The sequence below is a fragment of the Hemicordylus capensis genome, chromosome 3 (assembly GCF_027244095.1).
Source record: "Hemicordylus capensis ecotype Gifberg chromosome 3, rHemCap1.1.pri, whole genome shotgun sequence".
NCBI classification, from domain to species: domain Eukaryota; kingdom Metazoa; phylum Chordata; class Lepidosauria; order Squamata; family Cordylidae; genus Hemicordylus; species Hemicordylus capensis.
Genome location: NC_069659.1, coordinates 7,772,897 through 7,795,622, shown reverse-complemented (window position 1 = coordinate 7,795,622; position 22,726 = coordinate 7,772,897). Strand labels below are relative to the sequence as shown.

Sequence of the window (22,726 nt, the reverse complement as noted above, 5' to 3'; positions counted from 1 at the left end):
TCTCTGCTAGGAGAAAAAGGGATCAGTTCAGAGGATTCTTTTAAATGTGTTTTTATTATGTCTATGGTTTTTTTATACCCACTTGGAAAACAGATTCAGATTAAACTCTACCCACGTGGGTGGAGTGAATCCTACTGTGTACCTCCCCTCCCCAGATGACGGCCTATCCCTCCCCTTTCTCTCTATGATTCCTTCCCGGGCTTCCTCTGCTGTATTTCCTGCTCCAAACACGGCACCTTCCCATAGATAGAAGTCCATAAAATGATAGAGTCATGCACAGTGATCAGCTGTTGAGAAGCAATGCTTCTCCAAAGCAGAACTGCATGCTTTGGCTCCTTGGTCTTCTGTGGAAACCTGCTTACCTGCCTGCAATCTCGAAGCCTCAAAGTTAAATGGGCATGTTTGGAGATTGCACCCCAAGTATATCTATGAGACCAGGGGCTTGCAATTGGGAAGCATTCCTCCCAACCTCTTCTCTCTCTCTCTCTCTGCAACTCTAACCCCTCCTGCCTCTATGAGGTTTCCTGCTCCAAGCTTCTTAGTGGAAGAGTTCTGCACATTTTATCAGGAAAGTAATGCATTTTGTTATGGGATTTTAATTATTATTATTCACACAGTCAGACATATGCTATTGACTAGTTCATTTTATCCAGACATCGGGTCCTTCCCAAGCACCTGGGATGCCTGAATTTTATTGTCGATGTGGTTGTTGTTATAAATATTGTAGCAAAATGTAGGCTGTTCCCAGTAAAGTTGCTTTTTGTAATTGGCTGATGGTGATTTCTTTGGCCCCTATGATGTTGAGGTGCTCTTCAAGGTCTTTTGGAACTGTACCTAGGGCACCAATTACTACTGGGATTATTTTGGTCCTCTTCTGCCACAACCTTTTCATTTCAATCTGAAGGAGGAGGAGAAGGATGATGATGATTTTACATTCTACATTTTATATCCCGCTCTTCCTCCATGGAGCCCAGAGCGGTGTTCTACATACTTCGGTTTCTCCTCACAACTTCCTCCTGTGAAGTAAGTTAGGCTGAGAGAGAAGTGACTGGCCCAGAGTCACCCAGCTAGTTTCATGGCTGAATGGCAATTTGAACTCGGGTCTCCCCAGTCCTAGTCCAGCACTCTAGCCACTACATGATGATGATTAATAATTATTGGTCATCTGGGTGAGGTCTGGAACTCCAAAAACTACATAGATGTTTCTGGTTTTTGTGCTTTGGTCTGGGAGTGTATGTCAGTGAGTGAGTAAAGCCAAAGCAACAACAGATAGATGGAAAAGGGGGGGGGGGATGGGGGGAAAGCCCTTTTACAGGCAAGGGTCCTCACAGTTTGCAGATATCTGCAGGAGACTGAAAAGAGACAGTTCTGCAGCTGAAAGTGGGGTGCTAGATTGAGGCAGGGGACCCCTATGGGATGGGCCTTCAATGTATTTGCCCCAAGGCTCCAGAATGCGCTCCCTGGTGAAAGAAGAGCTTCCCCACCTCTGAACACTTTTAGGAAGTCAGTCAAGGTGCATCTGCTCACCCAGGCTTTTAATTAGGTACCATTTTGAAAGCTTTTAACACTGTCTAAATGTTAAATTATTGTGATTTTATCCTTTTTATTTTGTATTTCATTGTGAGCCTCCCAGAGATGTAAGTTTTGGGTGGGATATAAATATGTTAAATAAATAAGAAACCTGCCTGGGGGTCTGGCTTCCCCCACCCCACTTTGGGCTCTCTCCTCTTGCAAAATCTCAGGGTCAGTTTTTCACCCCCCAACCTGACTGGTTACCTGGGCCAAGAGCTCTGTCGGATTCCAGGAGGGAGAAATCGGGGGAGAGAAGTGCCTGAAGAGGCTATAAGTGGGGCTCTGTAAGGTGCCAGAGTGAAGACAGGGGTGACCCTTCAGGCTTGATGGGTAAAACTGCCCCATTTTTATACCCACTTGGAGAACAGATTCAGAGGGACAGACCCACGTAGGTAACTCTCTGCAACTCTAACCCATCTTACCTCTATGAGGTTTCATGCTCCAAGCTTTTCAGTGGAAGAGTTATACACATTTTCTGGGAAAGTAATGCATTTTGTTATGGAATTTATTATTATTAATTCTTAATTGTTCATCTGGGTGAGGTCTGGAACTCCAAAAACTACATAGAAGTTTCTGTTTTTAGTGCTTTGATCTGTGAGTATGTCAGTGAGTGAGTGAAGCCAAAGCGATGGATGGATAGATAGATAGAAACTGGGAGAAACCCTTTTTACAGGCAATGTCCTCAGAGTTTGCAAGCCCAGATTTCTCCTGGAGAATGAAAAGAGACGGTTTTGCAGCTGAAAGTGGGGTGCTGGACAGGGCAAAGAGGAGGCAAGGGACCGGGGGACCCCTATGGGACCAGCCTTCCCTGTTGCAGCTTTGATGCTCCGGGATGCGCTCCCTGGTGAAAGAAGAGCCTCCCCACCTCTGGCCACTTTTAGAAAGTCAGTCAAGGCATATCTGCTCACCCAGACTCTTAATTAGATACTCTTTTGATAGTTTTTAACCTTGTTTAATTTTGCATTATTCTGATTTTATCCATTTTATCTGTTGTAATTTGTATTTTTTATTTATTTATCAAATTGGTCTACCACCCCAAACTTTTGTCTCTGGGCAGTTTACAACATAAAACCAGTTAAAAACATATACAAAAACTTTAAAACACTTTAACAATTTAAAAATAAACAGGAATTAAAACCCAAAAATATTAGGAAGCTGAGAAAGCTTGGGTGAAAAGATGGGTTTTCAGGTGTTTTTTGAAAATTGCCAGAGATGGGGAGGATCGTATCTCAGCAGGGAGCGCATTCCACAATCTCGGGGCAGCGACCGAGAAGGTGCGTCTCTGTGTAGCCACCAAACGGGTTGGCGGTAACTGGAGACAGACCTCCTTGGATGACCTCATTGGGCGGTGGGGCTTGTAATGAAGAAGACGCTCTCTTAAATACCCAGGGCCTAAGCCATTTAGGGCTTTGTAAGTTATAACTAGCACTTTGTATTTTGTCCTGAAACCTATTGGCAGCCAGTGTAACTCCATCAGTAAAGGAGTAACATGGTCTCTCCGAAATGACCCAGAGACCAACCTGGCTGCCGCGTTCTGATCCAACTGAAGTTTCCGGACTACGTACAAAGGCAGCCCCACGTAGAGCGCATTATAGAAGTCGAGTCTGGAGCTTACCAACAGATGTACCACTATTTTGAGGTCATTGATCTCGAGAAACGGGCGCAGCTGGCATATCAGCTGGAGCTGATAGAAAGCACCCCTGGCCACCGCCTCAACCTGAGAAACCAGGGAGAGGTGTGAATCCAGAAGTACTCCCAGACTGCGAACCTCTTCCTTTTGGGGAAGTGTGACCCCATCTAGAACATAGAGATCAAAATCATCTCTGGAGTTTTGACCCCGCACAATAAGTACCGCCGTCTTATCTGGATTCAGCTTCAGTTTATTCTCCCTCATCCAGCCCATTACTGCTTCCAGGCAGGCATTTAGAGAGAATATGCCAGCTCCTGAAGAAGTTGACATGGAGAAGTAGATCTGGGTGTCATCAGCGTACTGGTAACACCCAGCTCCAAATCCCCTGATGATCTCTCCCAGCGGTTTCATGTAGATGTCAAAAAGCATTGGAGAAAGTACGGAGCCTTGAGGGACACCATACTTAAGCTCAGATCTCGAAGAATAGAACAATATCGGACCTCTGAAAAGCATACAGTGTACTGTGCTTGATTGGCCAGCAAACTCGCCTGACCTGAACCCCATAGAGAATCTATGGGGCATTGCCAAGAGAAGGATGAGAGACGTGAGACCAAACAATGCAGAAGAGCTGAAGGCCACTATTGAAGCATCTTGGTCTTCCATAACACCTCATCAGTGCCACAGGCTGATAGCATCCATGCCACGCCGCATTGAGGCAGTAATTGCTGCAAAAGGGGCCCAAACCAAGTACTGAATACATATGCATGCTTATACTTTTCAGAGTATATTGTCTTATTGTTCTCTTCTACAATCCTTGTCTTATTGGTTCCATGTAATATTCTAATTTTCTGGGATTGTGGATTTTGGGTTTTCATGAGCTGTACGCCATGATCATCACAATTATAACAAATTAAGGCTTGACTTATCTCGCTTTGCATGTAATGCGTCTGTCTCATATATCAGTTTCTCCTTTTAATTTGCATTACTGAAATTAATGGACTTTTGCACGATATTCTAATGTTCCGAGTTTCACCTGTAGTTGCTCAACTCTGAGGGGTCTAATGTAGGCTTCTTTAGAAGAGGTCTAATAATTGCCTCCTTAAGACAAGGAGGCATCCTGCCTCCCTCAGAGAAGCATTTATGATTTCCACCAGGCTGTCTGCTACAACCTCCCTACTAGATTGAACATGCCATGTTGGACAAGGGTCAAGAGAACAAGTGGTAGGCCTCACTGCTCCAAGCAGCTTGTCCATATCCTCAGGAGTCACAGACTGAAACCGATCCAGTCGAATCACATAAGAGGAGTCGTTGGGCAGCTCCAGCTCAGATATCAAATTAATTGTGGAGTCTCCATCTAGGTCGGCCTGAATCCAAGAGATTTTATCTGCGAAAAATAATAAATTACTAGCTTGACCTATGCAGAGCATCTGCGTGTTAGTACTTGATTGATCCAGTTTGAAATGGGTCTAGATAATCCATTTAGACCAATTTTTCTATTTCATTGTGAGCCTCCCAGAGATGAGGGCTTTGGGCGGGACATAAATATGTTAAATAAATAAGTGAGAAGCAAGCCTTAAGGGACCTGCCTGTCAGTTTGGCTTCCCCACCCCACCTTGGGCTCTCTCCTCTTGTAAAATCTTGGGGTCAGTTCTTCACCCCCAACCTGACTGGGACCTTCCTGGGCAAAGTGCTCTGTCGGATCCCAGGAGGGAGAAATCGGGGGAGAGAAGCACCTGAAGAGGCTATAAGTGGGGCTCTGTTAGGTGCCACAATGACAACAGGGGTGACCCTTCAGGCTTGATGGGTAGAACTGCTCCTTTCCCCCCTGTCAGAGCAAAAACCAAAAATTCATGTTTGACACACACACAAAGTTTTCAATTTATTTCGTACCAGAATGTTTCTGTGTCAGAGATTAAAACAACTCTCCCACAACATCTCAGGCAGGGAGAGAAAATTGTGCCAAAAGTCTATCCCACATGCCTGACTAGTTGATGATGATGATGATGATGATTACTTGCTTAATCCGCATAGAGTATCTGCTCACTAGTTCCTGATTGCTCCCCTCACCCCCTGCCACAGGCCCCCTCCCCTCTGAGATCTCCTCACCATCACCCAAGCCCCACTCCTCCTCCTCCATCCCATTGCTTCCACCCCCCTCACCCCTCTTGTTCGCGACTACAGCATTGCTGGCGCCTATTGGCCAAGCTGCAGCCCCCTATCCCCAGCAATCTCCTCACCCGAGCCCCACTCCTGCTCCTCCCCAAAGGAGCAGCACAACCAGCACCAGCGGTTGACTGAGCCCTTCCATTGCCATGGCCTCTCGATCCCCTCAGTCTGCTTGACAGGCCCTTGCCTGCCTGTCTCCCTCACCCTCCCTTCTTTCTCACTTCCCCTCCCTTCTCTCTCTCTCTCCCCCCACAGGAGTAGCAGCAGTGGTTGACTGGGCCGTTCCTCGCTGCTGCCACCACCATGGCCACTTGTTCCCCTGAGGCAGCTGACAGGCCCGGGCCCATCCCTTGCCTGCCTGCCTCCCTCCCTCTGGAAATGGCCTCGGTAGCCCCCCCAACAACAGCAGTGGTTGACTGCGCCCTTCCTTGCTGCCAATAGAAACAAATTGAATGAATGAATGAATGAATGAATGAATGAATACTAGGCGCCGCCATGGCCACTCATTCCCCCTCAGACCGTTCACAGGCTCGGGCCCGTCCCTCACCCTTCCTTTTCTCTCTCTCTTCCCCTCTCTTCTTTTTTCTCTTTCTCCTCCACTCGCTCTTCCCCTCTGTCTTTCTCCCACCCCACCTCTCTCTCTCTCTCTCTCTCTCTCTCTCTCCTCCCCCACTTTCTGAGTTAACGGATCTTTTTCATCTTGTTTCCTCATCTAATTCACACAGTGGCAGCGTCCTTCCCCGAAGGGGCTTTTTCAGCCCTCACAAACCCTGACCACTATCCTTTCATACATGTGTGTGTAATTCCTCTCCTCTACAATCAGGAAGATCTTCCAGCCAGTAAGAGTTGCATTCCAACTGACCTTAACCATCACAGGCTCCTCCTTCTTATCTGCATAAGGAATCCCCACTGCCCAATCACCACGGTGCTTCCACTCGTGAACTCTCAGGAGAGACGCCATGCACAGGATTAGCTACGGGTACACCTTAGAGAGAAAATATTAGGAATGTACCCGAACTGGTTCTGAGGTCATGCTGGAGGCCTCCGAACCAGTCCGGTTCCGATCTGGTCCGGTGGTTCGGCACAGAGGGGGGGTTGTACCTTTAAGGGTGGGGTGGGTAGTACTTATCCCTTCCCCCTCCGGCGCTGTGGTTTTCGTTAAAGTTTCTGGGGTGGCAGCGTTCCTCCCTGCCGCCCCTGCCCCCGTCATTAGCCTTCCAGAGCTGAAGTCAGTAACACGTACGTGCCCGTTCCGGAGGCAGTGGTAAAGCCTTCCTTTATTCTACCAAAGAAAACCACAGAACTCTGTGGGTGCCAGGAGTCGAAATCGACTCGACAGCACACATTACATTATTGCTTTGTATGCAAAAAGTATGAATTGCTGGCTTACATAGCTTGTATTTTTGGTTTACATAATCTCACTGTCAGTTGACCATTAGCTAATGGCCAAAGCTCCGCTGGGAAACTCTTCTGTGTTGTTTCAGTTCTTCCCGTTTGAAACACACCTGATTCCATGGTGTATATAAGCAGGGCTGCCGAAATCTACTCGAGTACTACTCTGAGATGAGTGAAAAACTATGCTCAGCCCATCACAAAATGGGGTTCTCCGATGAGCGGCTCCTCCTCCTCCACTGCTGCTTCCTCACTGGGCTTCTGGCTAGAGCAGAACCTGCTGAACTGAGCAGTCCCCCCACCCTCCTGGTCCTTGAGTTAGCACGTCCCTTTCCTTCGGCACCTGTGTTCCCTCTAAGGTGCTCGCTTGCATGCTCACGCACAAAACTCCAGTCCTCTGTGCAGCTGTTTCTAGCAGCCACGCAGTCTCTCCCCACACTGCTGCTCATGCCTCCTTTTCCTGCCTCCACTGCCACCTTCCCCCCCGCTGTTGCCATATTGGCTCTTGCCACAGCCAGAGTGGGAAAACTGATTCTCTTGTGGAAGCAAGAGAACTGATTGACCTGCTCTGGCATTGAAACTGGCGACAGGCACACATGTGCCTTGATAATAGCGTCAGGGTGTATGCATGCCCATTGCCTCTTCCAATAGGAGCTGGAGAGCCAATGTTCCCCCTCGAACGCTGTGGTAAGGTGAAAGATAGTGTGGAAATTGAGCCAATTTCTCCCTCAAACACTCTCCCCTCTCCCACTTGCTTTTGCTCTCACTTCAGGGCTCGAAGCAGAGGAGAGAGTGGCTGGTTGGACTGTCCATACAAAATTATCTTCAGGTCAGTGAGTGTCTGATTCAGAATTTCTTCTAAAGATACTGCCCCCCCCAAAAAAAGTTTCAACCTTTCCCTTAGCATATTCTGGTGTAAAAAGTAATGCATTCAGCTGATTTGAGTGGCATTGTCTGTGCAAAATGTGGTATGTTGCGGTCAGTGGGAAGTATTCAGTATTTCACAAGTTCAGGTGGTTCTGATACTCAGCTATGATTTTTATTATACATCAATCTGAAATGAAAGAAAGTAAAAATCCATTTTTTGAATGGAATAGAATTGTGAAAATGCACTTCTTTCCTTCCATATTCATGGTGTGGGAGGGAGGCGGACCTAGGTAATTTTGGAACCAGGACCTACTACTACAACAGATATTCATATACCACTCTTCAGCCAAGTTCTCAAAGCACACTCTCCAGAAATCAAGTAAAAATTTTATTTGGGTTTCTGCAACAACAAAAACAAGAAATAGTTATATACTGCTTTTCAAGAAATGTTTCCAAAGCAGTTTACAGAGAAAAATAAACATTATATACATAAGATGGGCCCCGTCCCCAAAGGGCTGTCTAAAAAGGAAAATAAGGCAAATGCCACCAACAGCCAATGGTGGGATGCTGTGCTGAGGCTGGATAGGGCCAGTTGCTCTCCCTTTGTTTAATCCAGGGTGGATTTGATTTAAATCGCTAGCAGGGTGGATAAAAATTAATGATTTTTTTTTAAAAAAATGGATTTTTTGGATTTAAATTGGATTTTTTTGATTTTTTTAAAAAAATCATTGATTTTTATCCACCCTGCTAGTGATTTAAATCGTGATTTAAATCAGTTTGATTTAAATCAAATCCACCCTGGTTTAATCTAATAGAATCACCACTTTAAAAGGTGTCTGCTCAGTTAGCAGGGACTTGGAGGCATGGAGGACTGGACCTCTGCCTGGAAGTCAGGTCTAAAGAGCACTGTGTGTAAGTGTGTGAGAAAGAGTTGCATCTAGAGTGGAATATAATAATGTATTATCATCAGTCAGTGTGCTTATACAATATGGCAGGCTAGTATATCTTCTTCCCAATAGCAAGTGCACCGCCATATCTCAAGGAGTCATTTGACTAGTAAAAACCTTGTCAGGTGGTGAACTGAGCCACCATTTTTTCAGCCCTTTCCATAAAGATGCCATCAAATATGGAGCAATGCCATTAGGAGGTGTAATAACCAAAGAGAAGGGCAAAGATTTTCTTGTAACTCGTGTGTCTTCTTCCATGATGTCACTCATTCCACAGAAAATCATCACCCTAAAACATAAACTAAGGACAATGAATGTCAAAGCAAAAGATGTTAGTATTGACATCCCCTCTTACTGATTACTCCGAGTAATAATTTGATTACTGAAGACATGATTTAGTCAAAAGAATGTCAGTTTCATTGTTTGGCAAGTGAGAGTTAGAGCTCACTTTCTTCTTTTCCAAAGAAGCATCTTCAGCCCACAGATTTCCCATAGAATGCAGATTTCTGTAACATTGTTCTCATCATCATCGATTATGACGATGATGTCTTGTTGCGAACAGCTTGACATGTTAGGCCATTTTGAACACTCTGTACATTAAGCCACCATGTAACTGGAGGCTGATGATGGATCGGAGGCTCCATATTGATGTTCCCCTATTAGAACTTCACATCCCATCTTCCTGGTGGTGTCCACACCCCCAACCTCAACCTGCCTCAGGTGTGGCAGCCATGTATGCTGCCAGCTGTCTCTAATTCCTGGCCTGCCCTAAAGCCCCCTACACTGCTGCCATTCACATTAACCGCTCTCGACTTCAAGCATTTTGCATGGCGCGACCTGGCAGGTGAAAGCATCTAGCCAACTGATTAAATATTCTCCTTGGATAAATGCTTCCCCTAATACAAAATAAGAGGTCTAAAGCCAGTTCTGTTTGCAATATCTTTTCAATTCTTTATTTAATTTGATTCCAATAGCTTTTCAAAATTACTTATGGGTTTGTTTATCATCTTTCTGTACCACCTGATATATACATCCCTAGGAAGTATACACATTAGGGGGGAAAATAAAAACAATGGCAACTGTAAGCAGACCTCTTCAGACAATTATAATAGGTGATAGTGGTTCATGACAATGAAGAAATACTCTAGACCCAAGCTCTTAAGCGTTTTATAGGTCATAACCAGTACTTTGTACTTTTACACGCAAACATATTGGGTGGGAGCCAGTGTAGTTCTTTCAAAATTGGTCTTATAGGGTCCATTTGGGTTGTTCCAGAGACCATTCTGGCTGTTGCATTCAATAACATTACCGTTTCTGGACTATGCACAAACGCAGCCCCATGTAGAGTGCCTTACAGCAGTCAAGCCTAGGGCTATAAGCATGTTACCATAAATGTTTGAAGGTCATCTATCTCCAGAAATGGTTGTAATCACATAGCCATCAAATATAGGGGGGGAAACAGCCAATCTCTTCTTTGCATTTCCACCATTTCTTCTAAGAAGACATCCTTTCCTATTCTAGGCTCTGACCAGTTTTCTCTCTTCCCTGCAGTACGTGACAATTGGAAGATGAAAAATGGGGGGAAACCCAGCAGAGGATTGTTAGGAGGTGAGAGATGGAAAAAGAGAAACCAAAGAGACTAAAACCTGGAGCAGAAGGGAAGAGCAGGAGTGGATCACTTACTTCTCAACATGAAATCCAAGACTTAATGAATCAAGAAAGAGAGAAAAGCCTGTGCCCTCCTCGTAGGAAAGGCCTGAGTCTTGAGCCAAGCTTTGAACCTCAGTGTGAAATGCACACAGAGAAGAAACTATGTGAGAGCTTGGAGTGTGGAAATGGGTTCAGCAGGGGTGGAGCTCTTACTCTGCACCGTAGAACCTGCACCGGGAAGAAAACACATACATGTTCTGTGTGTGGAAAGAGCTTCAGCCAGCATGGAGATCTTACTCGACACGATAGAACCCACACTGGGGAGAAACCACACAAATGTCTGGAGTGTGGAAAGAGCTTCAGCCGTAGAGGACAACTTACAGTACACCATAGAACCCATACTGGAGAGAAACCATATGAATGCTTTCAATGTGGGAAGAGCTTCAGCCAGAGTGGAGATCTTGCATTACACCATAGAAGCCACACTGGGGAGAAACCACACAAATGTCTGGAGTGTGGAAAGAGCTTCAGCAGTAGCGGACAACTTACTCGACACGATAGAACCCACACTGGGGAGAAACCATATGAATGCTTTGAATGTGGAAAGAGATTCAATCACAGTGGAGAACTTACATTACACCATAGAATCCACACTGGGGAGAAACCATATGAATGCTTGGAGTGTGGAAAGAAGTTCTACCATAGTGGACATCTTAAACGGCATCATAGAACCCACACTGTGGAGAAACCATATGAATGCTTGGAGTGTGGAAAGAAGTTCTACCATAGTGGACATCTTAAACAGCATCATAGAACCCACACTGGGGAGAAACCATATGAATGCTTGGAGTGTGGAAAGAAGTACAGACAGAGTGGAGATCTTACATTACACTATAGAAGTCACACTGGGGAGAAACCACACAAATGTCTGGAGTGTGGAATGAGCTTCAGCCGTAGAGCACAACTTACATCACACCATAGCACCCACACTGGGGAGAAACCGTACAGATGTCAGGAATGTGGGAAGAGCTTCAGCCAGAGTGGAGCTCTTACATTACACCATAGAAGCCACACTGGGGAGAAACCATATGAATGCTTGGAGTGTGGAAAGAAGTTCAGCATTAATAGAGATCTTACGGTACACCATAGAACCCACACTGGGGAGAAACCATTTGAATGCTTCGAGTGTGGGAAGAGCTTCAGCCAGAGTGGACATCTTACATTACACCATAGAACCCACACTGGGGAGAAACCATATGAATGCTTGTAGTGTGGAAAGAGTTTTAGCAGGAGTGAATCTCTTACTAAAGAGATGAAGCTTAAGATACACAAAATGTTTATACAAATAGAGATCGGAGACCCCCCCCCCCCCAATAGGGTTAAGGAATGCATGGGAAATTGATTTAGGTAAAAATATACAGGAGACACACTGGCTCTCAGTATGGAAGCCAGGTGGCTTTTCCCCCTGAGTAGGAGATCCTCATAGTGGGTACTGTACTGCGCATGCCCGAGACAGGACTGGAACATGTGATTGTTTTGTGGGCGTTCCTGCCTCCTAGCCCAGTTCCATTTCTGTTTCGCTCAAGAAAGGTCGTATGGGAGAGAGCTCTTCTACCAAGTCCGTTTTTCACTTGTATGCTCCGCTTTTTCTGTCTCCCGGCAGCCATTGGAGGCTTTCCTGTGAGTTTTTTCCCCTTTCTATCTACCCCCTTGCTCAGTCTTCCTTTCTCCGCTACCATTTCCTATAGTGTGCAAGGGCAGGAAGGGGGTCGGCCTCCATGATTTCGGCTCCAAAAACTTTCCATCTACCAAAAAAAGCTTTTTTATTTCAATTTGCGATTGGCTCAGCTAAAAGTTTTCCTTTCAGTTTGCCTTTTGCTGTTCCTTTGTCAGCGCCTCCACCATGGAGCCCGCCCACGCAGACGAGATCCTGCAGGGATCTCTGTCGGAATCCTCACAGCTGCCGCAGTACCTGGGCAGCGGGGGCTCAAAGATTGAATTTGCTGTGGCTCAGCCCAGCACCTCCGATTCAGCTCGCTCCCTTAAAGCGACAGCCTCAGCATCGCAACAGCAGACTAATCTGCTTGCAACTAAAGCCACCATAAAAAAAGAAGAAGAAAGTCAGCAATCGGGGCAAAGGGAGGAAGCGTCTTAGCGAGCGCCTGTTAATACAGGCAGTCTGCCACAAATCAAAAGCGAAAGCAGCTAAAAATGGCACCAAACATAGAGCGGAAGCCCCTAAACATGCAGCAGTAGAGGGAGGCGATCGGAGCCCGATGGGCAACTTACCAACTCCTAGCCCACAGCCAAGTGTGAATCCAGAAACTGTGGGGGAAACGAATATTCCACATCTCCCCTCCACACTGCCTGCTTCTTCACCCACTACTCAGGAGCGACACCACTACACAGTGAGTAAGGATCCCTTCTCACCCAGGGCTACCCAATGGCTGAGGGATTTTTTCAGAAGGGAGTTCTCCATTGACTCCCTTGTGGCCCAGAGTTCCACTACTGGGGCACCATTGTCTGTTAACTGTCCTGCAGAAAACCAGTCCGCCCCCACGGGTCCACTTCCGATCTCCGCCCCTCAGGACAATATCCCTATTGTTGGGCAAGTGAGACGCAGGCGCGGCACGGGCAAGCTCTCTTCCTCCTCGCCCGACTCTAGCCCACGTCGCAGGGCTATTCCTAACTATGAACGCGGTCTCTTCGTCCCAAGGCCCTTGCCTCTCAGGCACAAGCGTAAGCACAAAGATATTTTCTCCTCTTCCCCATCATCAGATAATGAGGAGGAGAGGCGTAAGAGACCCAAAACCCGGCCAGCCCCCACCCCTCAACCTCCTCCCATTCTCCCTCAACCCCTCCCCCCACCTGCTAATCCTACACTCCCGCAATCCTCTGCCTCATCATCTGAAGGGGAATCCACCCCCCCATCCCCTTCCCTACCAGACAAAGAGGAGGGGGAATTGTCTGAGGAGGAAATCCCCCCCTTACTAACTCTACTAGACTTTTTTCCTCAGCCGAGTTCGAGGTCCTCCTGGCTAAAGCCAAGTGCACAATCAACGATGTTACTCAAGCGGACCCAGCTGAACCATCCTCATCCTTCGACCAGCAGGTCTTCCCTAACGCTGAACCACCCTCCCCGGCGATACCTTTTCCACCGCTCTTCCGTAATGTCATGTGTGCAGAGTGGCAGCACCCGATCTCAGCCAAGCCCATTATCAATCCCCCCAAAAGCACTATCAGCTTCCAGGGGACATTTCTAAATTGCTAGCCGTACCTAAGGTGGACCTACCCGTGGCCCAACTAGTGTCAGGGGCCATCCTCCACACAGAGGGTCAAGAACAATTGAAATCACAAGAGGATAGGAGGGCACGAGGCTTCGGCCTTGTCCATAAAAATTTCTACTACCAATTCCATCTTTGCTAGGGCATCCCTTTTGTGGGCAAAAGTCCTGGTCAAACTGGTCCCACCTGGGCTTCCCAAACTAAGACAGGGCATCAATAAGATGGCCAAAGCTGCTGCCCTCATGGCCGATGCCAGTCTAGACGGCATACAGTCGTCATCCAGGGCAATGGTGGCTGGTGTGGCCCTCCGTAGGGCACTGTGGTTAAAATCATGGCATGTTGACTACAAATCCAAAGCGGCCCTGACAGCGGCGCCCTTCGCAGGGGCAGAACTATTTGGCCCGGTACTCAAGCCGGTTTTAGTTGAAACGCGCGATAAAAAGAAGGCGATGCCCTCATCGCGTAAAGACTTCCGCAGGTCCTTTTGCGGCTCACACTCCTCCTTTCGTCCATACAGGAGAACCTACCAGCCACCATTCTCGTACAGAGAACACAGACCTCAACCCACCAGAGATTCTTACAGAACCCAGTGGCGTCCCCGTTTCAAGGGCAATGCCAGAGGCTCACTCAACAAGTTCTCCTCCCCACCCAATCCACACAGGAGACAATGACTCCATACCTGTAGGGGACAGGCTCGCAGACTTCTCTACCACTTGGATATCTACCACCTCAGACGCCTGGGTCCTTCAAGTCGTCTCAGAAGGCTATTCCATAGACATCTCATCTACCCCCCCCCCCACCGATTCATCCCCACACCAAGGTCTTCAAACCCTCACAAACACCACCTGATATCCCAGGCAGTGAAACATCTACTTCATATGAGAGCCATAGAGCCTGTCCAACCAGAACACAGGCACCTAGGCGTTTATTCCATCCTCTTCCTTGTCCCAAAAAAGGACTGGTCCTGGTGGGCGGTCCTCGACCTGAAGTCGTTGAACAAATTTGTACAGAAAAGAAAATTTCAGATGGAATCCCTACATACGATAAAGGAGGCCATTCAACCAGGAGATTTCCTAGCCTCCATCGACCTCTCGGAGGCCTACCTCCATATCCCTATCAATCCGAAATCCCTTATGTTTCTCCACTTTGCATACAACAGCAAACACTTCCAATACAGGGCTCTACCTTTCGGCCTCTCCTCAGCACCCAGAGTGTTTACAAAGGTAATGGTAGCACTCATCTCCCACCTACGCCTACAGGGCATCTGGGCCCATCCATATCTGGACATCCTTCTCCGAGCGCCTTCGAGACCACAAGCCATCCAAGACATGGAAACCACGCTTCTAGCCCTCTGGGACCATGGCTTCGTGGTCAACAGGAACAAGAGCCAACTCATCTCCTCGCAACAACTGGTGCACCTGGGAGCTCTATTCAACATGGCACGGGGAACCATTTGCCTTCTCCCAGAACGTTGGGACAAAATCAAGAGTCAGCTATGCCCGCTTCTACACAAATGCTCAGAAGACCTCATGGTGTTGGCACAAGCTCTGGGCTCCATGATAGCCTGCATAGAATGCTCCCAATGGGCAAGATGGCACTCGCCCCCTTCAGTGGGCATGAGTGCCATCTTGCACTCCTACATCCTACTCCCGTGGCAAAATGAAATCATGTCAGCTCACCGCATTCAGATTCCGATACCCCACTCCGTCCGTCAATCTCTGGAATGGTGGCTATCCCTGAATCTCCGTCATGGACGTCAGTTGGCGGAACCATGGCGAGTAATAATTACGATGGACGCCAGCCTGGCAGGCTGGGGGGGCCACTGTCAGGGACGAATGGCCCAGGGTACCTGGTCCATGAGGGAAGCCAGAAGACCGATCAATTGGCTCAGACTCAGAGTGGCTCAACTGCTACTCCTCCACTTCCAACACATGGTCAGGAACCAACACATACTCATCAGAACCGACAATGTGACTGTAAAGGCCCACATAAATCGTCAAGGGGGCACGAGGTCCAGTGAAGGAAACAGACCACCTGCTCCGATGGGCGGAAAACAATTTGCAGTCCATCTCTTCAGAACACCTGAAGGGCGAAGAAAACCATGTAGCAGACTGGCTCAGCTGCACGTCGCTGGACCCAGGCGAGTGGGCATTGCATCCGGCAGTATTTCTTCAGATCACCCAGCTGCTGGGGAACCCACAAGTGGACCTGTTTGCATCTCCAGCCAACCATCAGCCCCAACCTTACTTCTCCAGGTACCACTCGCCTCTAGCGGAAGGAATCAACACTCTACAGGCCCCATGGCCAAAAGCTTTTCTCTATGCCTTCCCTTCCACGTCAATAATAATGAAGGTTATCAGAAAGTTGAGACTCGAAAAAGCAGAACTCATTCTGGTAGCCCCCCATTGGCCTTGCAGGCCGTGGTTCCCAGACCTAGTCGGAATGGCAGTCGGTCCTCCATGTTTCTTCCATCTCGGAAAGACCTACTCAGTCAAGGGCCAACACTTCATCCCAACCCCCAATGGCTTCAGCTGTCCGCCTGGAGGTTGAGTGCTCGCACCTAGAGGCTGAAGGCTACTCCCGCCAAGTTCAGACTACCATCCTAGCTTCCAGAAGGCAGTCCACCATTCGGATCTATCAGGTCACCTGGTCAGCATTCCGCAAATGGTCCTTAGCATGTCACCTGGACCCAATCTCCGCAGGGTTCCCAGAGGTTCTAGCATTCCTGCAATCTGGCCTAGATCTACAACTACGTCCAAGCACTCTCCGCCGGCAAGCCTCTGCGCTCGCATCTGTGCTCCATATCTCAACTTCGGGCTCCGCTCAAGCCTCTCTGCATCCACATATTTCCTGAGGGGAGCTACCAATCTAGCCCCCCCACCTATCCAAAGGTTTCCCTCATGGAACCTCAACAAAGTCCTCAACGCGCTTACCAAGCCTCCATTTGAGCCACTCTCCTCTATCCCTCTGAAAATATTGGCCTTCAAGGTCCTTTTCCTCGTGGCGATTACATCAGCCTGCAGGGTTTCCGAGCTAAGTGCGCTTTCTGCAGCAAAGGAATTTTGAGAGTTCCAATCTGATGCAGTACATCTTCGCTTAGATCCTACCTTCCTACCCAAAATCAATTCTGTATTTCACAGATCCCAGATTATAGTCCTCCCTTCCTTTTGCCCATCCCCAACCCACCCTAAAGAAAAGCTTTGGCACCACTTAGATGTCCACAGGGCCCTGTGCACATACATCCGCAGAACTAGAGATATTAGGCGTTCTGATGCACTCTTCGTGTCCTTCCACCCATCTACCTTGGGGAAGAAGGTCTCCAAAGCCACCCTTGCCAAATAGATCAAATCCTGCACCCTCCTGGCATATTCTGCTCTCAACATCCCCCCCCACCCAGTGGCATCATGGCTCATTCCACCAGGAGTGCCGCTACGTCTGCCGCATTCGCAGCACACGTCCCCCTGCAGGAAATCTGCAGAGCAGCAACTTGGACGTCTCTCACACTGTTTATTAAACATTACAAGATATCGGGCTTCTCTGACGCCCAGGCGGCATTTGGCCGCACGATTCTTCAACAAGTCTTATGAGATACAGCTTCGCATCCCTGGAACCTCTCTTCTACAGCTTGGGCAAGTCCCACTATGAGGATCTCCTACTCAGGGGAAAAAGGAACATTGGTCTTACCGTGAAGGGTTCTTTTTCCCTGAAGTAGGAGATCCTCAGCCCCTCCCTAGCTGTACCTCTTATAGTCCAGACGTGGGTATTGGGAAATCAGACTGACGTCTTCACATCCGGGAGGAGTTAGAGGCGACCTTCAGGGTTCATCAGTATTTAGTATGTTCTCTGTTAACTATCTTCTGTCACTGTTTTCTGTTTTCTCCGAGCTCTCTCCACCAACCACTACTCTACTCGCTCGTCAGCCCTGGAACTGGGCTAGGAGGCAGTAATGCCCACAAAACAATCAAGTGTTCCAGTCCTGTCTCGGGCATGCGCAGTACAGTACCCACTATGAGGATCTCCTACTTCAGGGAAAAAGAACCCTTCACAGTAAGACCAATGTTCTTTCTCTCAGCCTCCATTCAAGAACTTCATTTGGAAATATTATACTGCTGGTATCTTAACACCTTCAATATTCGCTCGATTCTCTCAACAAAATTCCATACAATGTTGGAGGGGTTGTAAACAGAAAGGTATGTTTTACCATAAGTGGTGGACATGTGAGAAAATTAAACTGTTTTGGAATAAAATATTTCTTGAAATTAGTAATATAATGAACCAAAGAGTAGGGTATTCTCCAGACTTGGCTTTATTACATATTTTTACAGGAAATAATATTAAAGTTGAAGATAAAGAATTATTACTCTCTTAATACTGCCTGCTAAGGCAGTTGTGGCACAGCAATGGAAACTACTAGCTAACCTAAATGTGGAGAGATGGTACAATAAACTTTGGTCATGGGCAATTTCAGGGATAACAAACTGTGTCTGTTCTACTGATTCCGGATGAGGTTACACTCCCCAGAAGGAACAAGTTCACAGTTTGGGAGTACTTCTGGACCCACCCGAGATATCAGGGAGAGAGTTGGAGACAGTGGCCAGGAGTGGATTTTTCTGCTTTGCCTGATCCTTCTGGATGGTCTGAGTATTCTGGGTATAAGAGGCACTGTTTTACAGTGGTTCTGCTCATACCTTGTTGTGAACAGGCCTGCATTTGGGGCCAGGTCGTGAACTCTGCACATCTCATGCTGTTGCACAAGGCCTGGTGTATGTCTAAAGTCCTGAAGCATCTTGTAATCTGGTTGTTACGGCAGTCTGTTCTGGCCAATGAGTTTTTAAATACTGAGGGGAAACAGATGTACATACTCAGGAAGGAATGTGTTTTTCTCTGCAATTTTTGTTATTTGCAGACTGTCAAGCTTCCATCTCAGACGTCAAGCTGACATGAAGGAGGAAGGTTTGGTGCTGTAAGGCCTAGTCAGGTCACTTTTATATTGAATAAGTGCTTAGATAAGTTAGCCATATTATATTAGATAAATGCTTGATATGAGTCTGTCTGCTCGATACAGTTTAGGCCTTCATCTTAGCATGAACCCATGAGCAGTGCTATTATATAGGTAAAGTCCCAGATCCCCCGCATTGTGCTCAAAATTGGACATCCTTTCACGGTCCAGGACACACTCCCACTTTGGGCCTGTCCCAAGCCTCCCATAATACGTCCAAATTAGACATCCTTGACCATGCCAAACTCCCCATCCTAGCAATCTTCCATTCCATCAAGGACAGTCCCCATCTAAAGCTTTTGTCTAATTGTCTAAAATTGGGGAAAGTTGGCCTGTCAGCTCAGGCAAACTTCCTCTTTTTCACTGTCTCAGAACAAGAGTACATCAAGACTCAATGTTCCACTTGAAAGGAGTCGCTCACTGCATGCCTTATTCCATTTTTCTGGCCAATCATATTAAATGTCAAAAGGAACAGGTTTAACTGAAGGTCATGGATGGTCAAGACCCCTTCTTTATCCAATCACTATTGATACGTAGGTGGAATGAGTGAAGGTACTTAAAACCCCAGTCTGGGGATAGAAAGGCGCAGGGGGTAAGGGAAGAAGAGAGCAAGAGGAGAAAAGAGGGAGTTGATCGATCAATTTGGCACACCCAACATCTCGCAAAGGAGGAAACACCTGGTTCCTTTTTGGTAAGCTCAGGGGAACTGAATGAGCCACAGAGAGTGAGAGAAAGTTCTGACAATCTTTTGGGTTGTCAGCTTAATATTGTTTAATTACTGTAAGGAAGAGAGAGGTGTTGTGTCTGCTACTGTAATTCGTCTGAATTTTGGTAAGAAAATAAATCTGTTCTGATTAAATATAATCTCTTCATTCTTCTTGTGTTTTCTTGGGTATTGGGAGTCTCAACAGCTAGGACCATTAAAAGAATCCACAGTTCCTGTTAGCGTGAGGGGTTTTTGGGTCCCCATTTATTCCTGGCTACAGGGATTTTGCGGCATTTAAAAATCTCTTACAGTGCATAAGCACTAGGGGAATTTTGTTGTTTGTTGTTCTCATAAGTTCCCTATATTTTTCTCGGAAATCCCCCTGGAGAGCAAGGACAAGGAGCCATCATTTCCAAATTTAGTCAAAATAAGGGTTTGTTTTCTGATTTTGATCTAACACCCACTGAACAGAAAAATGGATATAAAAGCCTGCTACACACTTTGGTACTTTGCCTCTCAACATTAACATCAAAACTAAGGGAGAGATGGTGTGCAGGTAAGCTAGCTGATTAGTCAAAGGATCTCTCCAAGAACCGATTGCCATCAGGTGTGAACCTGGAGCGCTTAGGTTCATACTGTTGGGAGTAGGCCTGGGGGGGCTTCCCTGGAACCTTGTTTGTTCTCCTGGTTAGGTCGTTCACCGGACACCAGTATCAGAGTTTCAAACAAGCTTTTATTAGCAAGTTTGCAAACAGTTCAGGTGGCGGCTGCCCCAAGATCTGGGGCAGCCTCCTTATATACCATGCAATAAACAACTTGTTCTTGCACCTGCGTACACAAGCTCAGTTCAGGCAAGCATCCCGATATGGTTACATTTCAGACATACAAGCTCTGATTGGCATAGGCCTCTTACCTCTCTTGTACACATTCAAGTCATCTGATGCTCCTGCCCTTCCTAGACGGCCAGGCCCATTTCTCTACATTATCTCTGTTACTTGTATTTTAGCGTGTCGGCTAAAAACTAGCTCTTAGCAAACAGTCACATCCTGGAACAATCAGTGGTTAGCTGCCTCCTGTTACAGAGATACACGTGGGCGCCTCTGTCACAGCCTGCTTTGAAGCAAGTTACCTGTATCGCACAAACTTGAGCTAAGGCTGAATAATATTCCAGCACTCCCCCCTTCGGGCCCCTTAAACAACCTGTTTAAAGGGGCCCGCCTGAACAGTATTTGGCGTCCACGTTCTGCCTTATTTCATCTATCTCCTCACGAGTCAACTTGATGAGACTCGGGGTCCCATGACCCTTTGGAGCTTGTCCCATCCTGGGGAGCATTGACATAAGGATACAACAGCATTCCTCCACTAGAAGGGAGGTGATTATGATAATACTGAGTATAAGATTTCGGAGCCAAGAGAGGCTGGGTAACCAGGAGCAGAAAGCGTCCCACCACTCCTCCTTGGCCGTGGCTGAGTTCTGAGTGACACCCCTCAACTCCTTTCACTTCTCTCTAGGGGCCTTGTTATCCGTGATGTTCAGCTGATCCCGGATCACAAGGACAAAGCGGTAGCCCTGTGCAGGAGGTAAGGCAATAGAGTCAAGTTGCAAGTGTTCAAAAGGGAGAGACGCCCAGACGCCCCCCTGTGTGAGTCTTTGGCCCTGAGGAAGGGTTAAAGCCTGGCAGGTCGCTTAGAGCTTGGAAACCTTGGAGGCCTCCGCATAGACCTCTTGGGCAAACGACTGGGTTTTCACTGCATCTACCATGACCTGAGTTGCACAGTGGCCTTTGAAGTGGAATTGCTGGCACAGTACCCGAAGAAGGCCTGCAGCAGTTCCTTCTTCTGGGTCAGGGTTAATGTCTTCTGGAGACTCCCCTGGGATCACCTTTTAGCTATGGGGCGCAGGGATCCAGGTACTCCTTCCCTTGTACTTGACCACGGTTTCACTAACAGAACCTGGGGAGGACCCTGCTTACTGAGAGAGAGAAAATAGGCATACGAGACATCAGTTCCTTCCGCCTTGTAGGGACAACATTCTGGGCTGGGATCAGGGTGGGCCAACCAACATCCCCAAAAGAGTAAGGTCATAACCTTTCTTAGGTCTAGTTCTCAAGGCAAGCAACACAATAAGTAAAACCTGAGGCCACTCCAAATTGGTCTTTTGGCATTTTTTCCAATAATTGTTTTTTGTTTCCTTGCTTGCCCTAGCTTCCCCCCTTCCCAAAGTCCCAAACAGGGGATAATGTCCTAATATGGGGCTTGTGGCAGCTGCTGTGGCTGTGTTATATAGCCTGGGAAGGCTTCACCCAATGAGCAATCCTGGGCAGGAGGCAAAAGCAATAAAAGCCAAAAGGAAAAAAAAATGATAATGATAATAATGTTCACATTCACCCCCCTTGTGGGTTTGTGACTTTGAAGAGACATTAAAAAACCTGGCAAGTCGAACATAGTCTTATCACTTGAGAGGCCACAACATAAACTCCAGCACTTGAATTTCACAAAGGCTTTTTGGGTGCAACTGCTGATAAAGTCCTGTTCTCCTGTAGCCTCATACAGTCTCTTCTATATCCAGCCCTTCTTCCAAGAAGTCCAGAGTAAAGTACTACATACTTAAGTTTCTTCTCACAACAACCCTTCAAAGCAGGTCAGGCCGTTTAAGTGCTGGCTCAGTGTCACCCAGCAAGTGTCATGGTCGAATGAGGATCTGGACAGGTTTTTACGGTCCAAGTCCAGCACTCTAACCACCATGCTGGCTGCCAGAATACTTACAAACTTCTGTCGGGGCAATCAATCTCCGTCCAGTCTACCTGACTTCATTCTCCACAAAAAGGTGATTCGTCAGTGACATCTGGCCTTCGGGATCTTCACCGTCCCCATCTAAGCCACGTGTAAGGTAGTGTTCCAGCTCTCCGTCAACAATATCCTCATAAAAACCTGTCTAAAAAGAAACAGTCCCTGCCCCCAGGCAAAAATACTATACCTTGTTGAAATAGGATTGAAATCTCTTTCACGAGGCCTAGTGTCTCATGAAACAACCAGGCTTCTGCAGTAAAAGATGTTATCAGAAAAATTGTCCATGATCTTGCAGAAGGGTGAAGCCGGTGATAAACACAATGTATTATCAAGTCTCTAATCAGGAGAAGTGAAAACAGGGTATGGGTTTCCTGCTCATAAGGGGACCTGACAGATGCAGTTAGCAAAGCTGCACAGTTGATTAGGCTTGCACATCTTCCCAAAGCACAAAACATTTTCAGCCCCTGTCCAGATGACTAAACACCTCTGCTGTGAGTAACAACACCTCTAATAGCTGAACATGTATCCAAGAAATATGTTGGGGGTAGTGCAATCTGACAGGGAAAGGGGAAACCGACAGCCTCGTGCATCAGAGATGAGGAACCATCAGAAAAGCCCACCTGGTTGAAATCTGTGGGATTGGTGGAATAAGAGAGGGTGCTGAACATGTACAGTCCTCCTGAAAAGAACACCCATTGGAGTTGAAAGGAAGGGGGGAGTGGG

General features: G+C 47.2%; 1 protein-coding gene across 2 annotated transcripts; it reads left to right on the top strand.

Annotated features, from left to right (window-relative positions):
- Window positions 1-544: 544 nt before the first annotated feature.
- On the top strand, window positions 545-19,371 carry LOC128349839 (uncharacterized). 2 transcript variants are annotated; one of them, XM_053306907.1, is made up of 3 exons: window positions 545-572; window positions 7,533-7,589; window positions 10,126-19,371. In XM_053306907.1, exon 3 carries the CDS (start codon window positions 14,387-14,389, stop codon window positions 16,070-16,072), a length of 1,686 nt encoding a protein of 561 aa, XP_053162882.1. In that variant the 5' UTR covers window positions 545-572; window positions 7,533-7,589; window positions 10,126-14,386; the 3' UTR covers window positions 16,073-19,371. The 2 variants fall into 2 exon arrangements, with proteins under 2 accessions (XP_053162882.1, XP_053162883.1); XM_053306908.1 differs by lacking the exon at window positions 545-572 and having other exon boundaries at window positions 7,576-7,593.
- Window positions 19,372-22,726: the final 3,355 nt, after the last annotated feature.

Coding starts and splice junctions, on each gene's coding strand:
- LOC128349839 (XM_053306907.1), top strand. CDS start 14,387: ATGAGAGCCATAGAGCCTGTCCAACCAGAACACAGGCACCTAGGCGTT.